Source organism: Brachycentrus maculatus, unplaced genomic scaffold (genome assembly GCF_059751285.1).
Source record: "Brachycentrus maculatus isolate JH-2025_06_01 unplaced genomic scaffold, ASM5975128v1 h1tg000026l, whole genome shotgun sequence".
Classification (NCBI taxonomy): Eukaryota; Metazoa; Arthropoda; class Insecta; order Trichoptera; family Brachycentridae; genus Brachycentrus; species Brachycentrus maculatus.
In genome coordinates, this window is record NW_028280780.1 from 2,340,001 (window position 1) to 2,342,690 (window position 2,690).

The 2,690-nt window shown below is 27.6% G+C and overlaps 1 protein-coding gene across 1 annotated transcript in view; it reads right to left on the reverse strand.

Annotated features, from left to right (window-relative positions):
- LOC148313035 (uncharacterized) overlaps positions 1 to 2,335 on the reverse strand; it is an 11,357-nt gene extending 9,022 nt beyond the window's left edge. Inside the window, exon 1 of the mRNA XM_088270043.1 lies at positions 2,112 to 2,335. Within this exon, the coding sequence (XP_088126169.1) occupies positions 2,112 to 2,138 (27 nt within the window). The 5' untranslated portion in view covers positions 2,139 to 2,335. The remainder of the gene's footprint in view (positions 1 to 2,111) is intronic.
- Between the last annotated feature and the right edge of the window lie 355 nt (positions 2,336 to 2,690).

Genomic DNA, 2,690 nt, shown 5'->3' on the forward strand with positions numbered 1-2,690 from the left:
TCACAATATTAATTTTTTTATGTTTTTTTGTTGATAAAATACAACTTAGTAGACTCAAAAAATCTGTGTTTGATTTAAAATTTATACATAAATATAATTTTATTTTAATTGTTTTGGAATTATGGTATACAGCTTGTACATAAAAAATATGAAATATTGTTAGATTGACGATTATAAAAACCAATTAAATAATTACAAATATATGGGTGGGTGGGTGTGGGTGTATGTATGTGTGTGTTCGTATGTGTGTGAGGGTGGGAGTAGAAGCGTAAGGGTATGGTATAAAATGGAATATGCATTAAGGAAAAGGAGAGGAGAGGAATGGGAGAGAGGTTATAAGATTTGTTCTTCATATTATGCGAAAATATCAGTTCAAACGATTTTTATCTAATTCATTTTCGGACATATGTATGTTATTTACAGTCTATAGGAATATTCTAAAGAAGAAATTACAGTACAAACAGGTACAAATTATTTATTGACTTATATTTCAAATATAATTTATTTTAAATAAATAAAATAGAAGTGGAAAAATATCCTAGCCACATATCACGTGAAAATATCAACGTGCATCTATAATTATATACAAAAATCAAAACCCGACATTCACTTCCTGTCGTGGGTGATTCCTACCCTCATCCAATTAAAACATTATTTTTACAGTCAATTTCCCGTCGCCCTGTATAACGTTGCTTAAAATCAATGTAAATGCATCTTGTTTCATTTTGTTTACAAAATTTTCAACGACAAAATGTAGAAATTTTGATAGACCAAATAATTTGATTACTTTTTCGTTCTAAATAAACAGTTTGACAGTTCGTTTTTGTTACGTTTGTTTTATAAAAAAATCACAATATATTATTTACGTATAATACTTTTAAAGCAAGTCAGTAAAAATTTTAAATGATCAACAAGCATAAATTCCTTGAACATATTTTTTAGTCAATATAAGAAGGTTTCTGCAGATACTCACAAATGAACCTTCAAGTTGTTTTAGAAAAAAATATCGATAATACGACAAGGAAATGCAACCAAATTTTATTAAAGATAAATGCATTTCGCCATAACTTTGTACAGAAAACTACATTTCAAACAGAGAAAAATGTGCAAATATACTTTTTGTCATATTTAGACCTTGAATTTTGTGCCTTGCAGTATTAGTTCCTCTTATGTAATGCAACAGCATTGAAATGAAAGTGAATGCACTTTGCAATAGGAAGCTGACTAAAATTACTCTGATATTTTACACATAGATATATTTTAATTTGACGTATTTCTAAAAATACAACAATAGTATATGTAATTTTTATTCAGTGTTATTTTCGGAATAATTTTTTTCAATGGGTATAAATATATATTTTATGTAACTGTAAGACATTAGTTTTTATATAAATAAGATAAACAAAACGTAAAATATTGTCACACAAATATCAAATATTAAAATTATGTCATTAAAAAAATAAATGGAAATTATTATTTTTAGGTCACGTCAAAAAAGTTATTGAATCATTTAATTTTATATGTGTTGCTTTAAAATATCATGTATGATGATTAAATACAGTTCAATATACGAATATTTACAGATTGGAATTTGTGGTTTATTTATTAAAGTTTTTTTACAAAAATGAATTAAAACTTTGTGTTATCACTTCGTAGTAATTTTTATCAATTTTTCATTAATGTTTTACTTTGTAAATAGCACTATTAAAAAAGTAAGTGAAACTTTATGTTTTTAATTTAGGTTTTAATATTTTTACCGTAACCACATACATTCATACAAAATTCAAGAGTGTGTTAAAATATTAATGACATTAGTTCGTTTTTACTGGAATAATTTCAGTTTGATTTTTTACGGTGTGCAAATATTACTTAGATTTTATATAATGACATAACAAAATAGTAAACTATTTAAAACAGTGGTATAAACGAAGTAAAATTTAAATTTATTTGTTTGATTTAGGTATGAATATTTTTAACTGTGACAAAATACATACTAAATTCATGAGTGCGTTGAAATATTAATGGATTCAATAGTTTTTTTTTTATGGAAGTAATAACATTATTAATAATCAATGTAAAAACATAAAATAGTTTTGATCCAATTTACTAACCTTCATAACGCTGCTTGTTTGTGACATTTCGTCTTCCTTGTACCTACACTAGAATAACAAAAAAGTCACGTTTAAATTAATATCTCCTTAAACTTAAATTGACCGCCTACCAGGGCAGCATGATCTAGTAAGGGGTCAGCAGGTTAGCAGTTCCTAGTTCATAAGCGATGCACTTGACTTCACAGTTAGCTGCGCTGCTCTGACCAACTGCACTCACTACTGACTAGGAGTATCGCCATTATAGCTAAATATACGTCTAGGGCGACCTTGATACTCTTCGTTGCACTGTGCACTCCTACCGCAACGTTTTTTGATACCGATTGACAATATTTCACTGCGCATGCTAATCTACGATACGAACGCTTCCTATTCATTAAAACACTCGCTTCTACGATCGACTGCAGTTCAATTAAAATATAATTAAGGTAGGTAATAAGAAAACGTATGTGTGGATTCATAGTGTCGCACAAGTGAATGTTTGTCAAATTTAGAAAAAACGTACATTAAGGGAAATTTGAGTGTTTTATACATGTTACAAATCATATACTTCAAACACTGTTACAAACAAATGGATCAAAT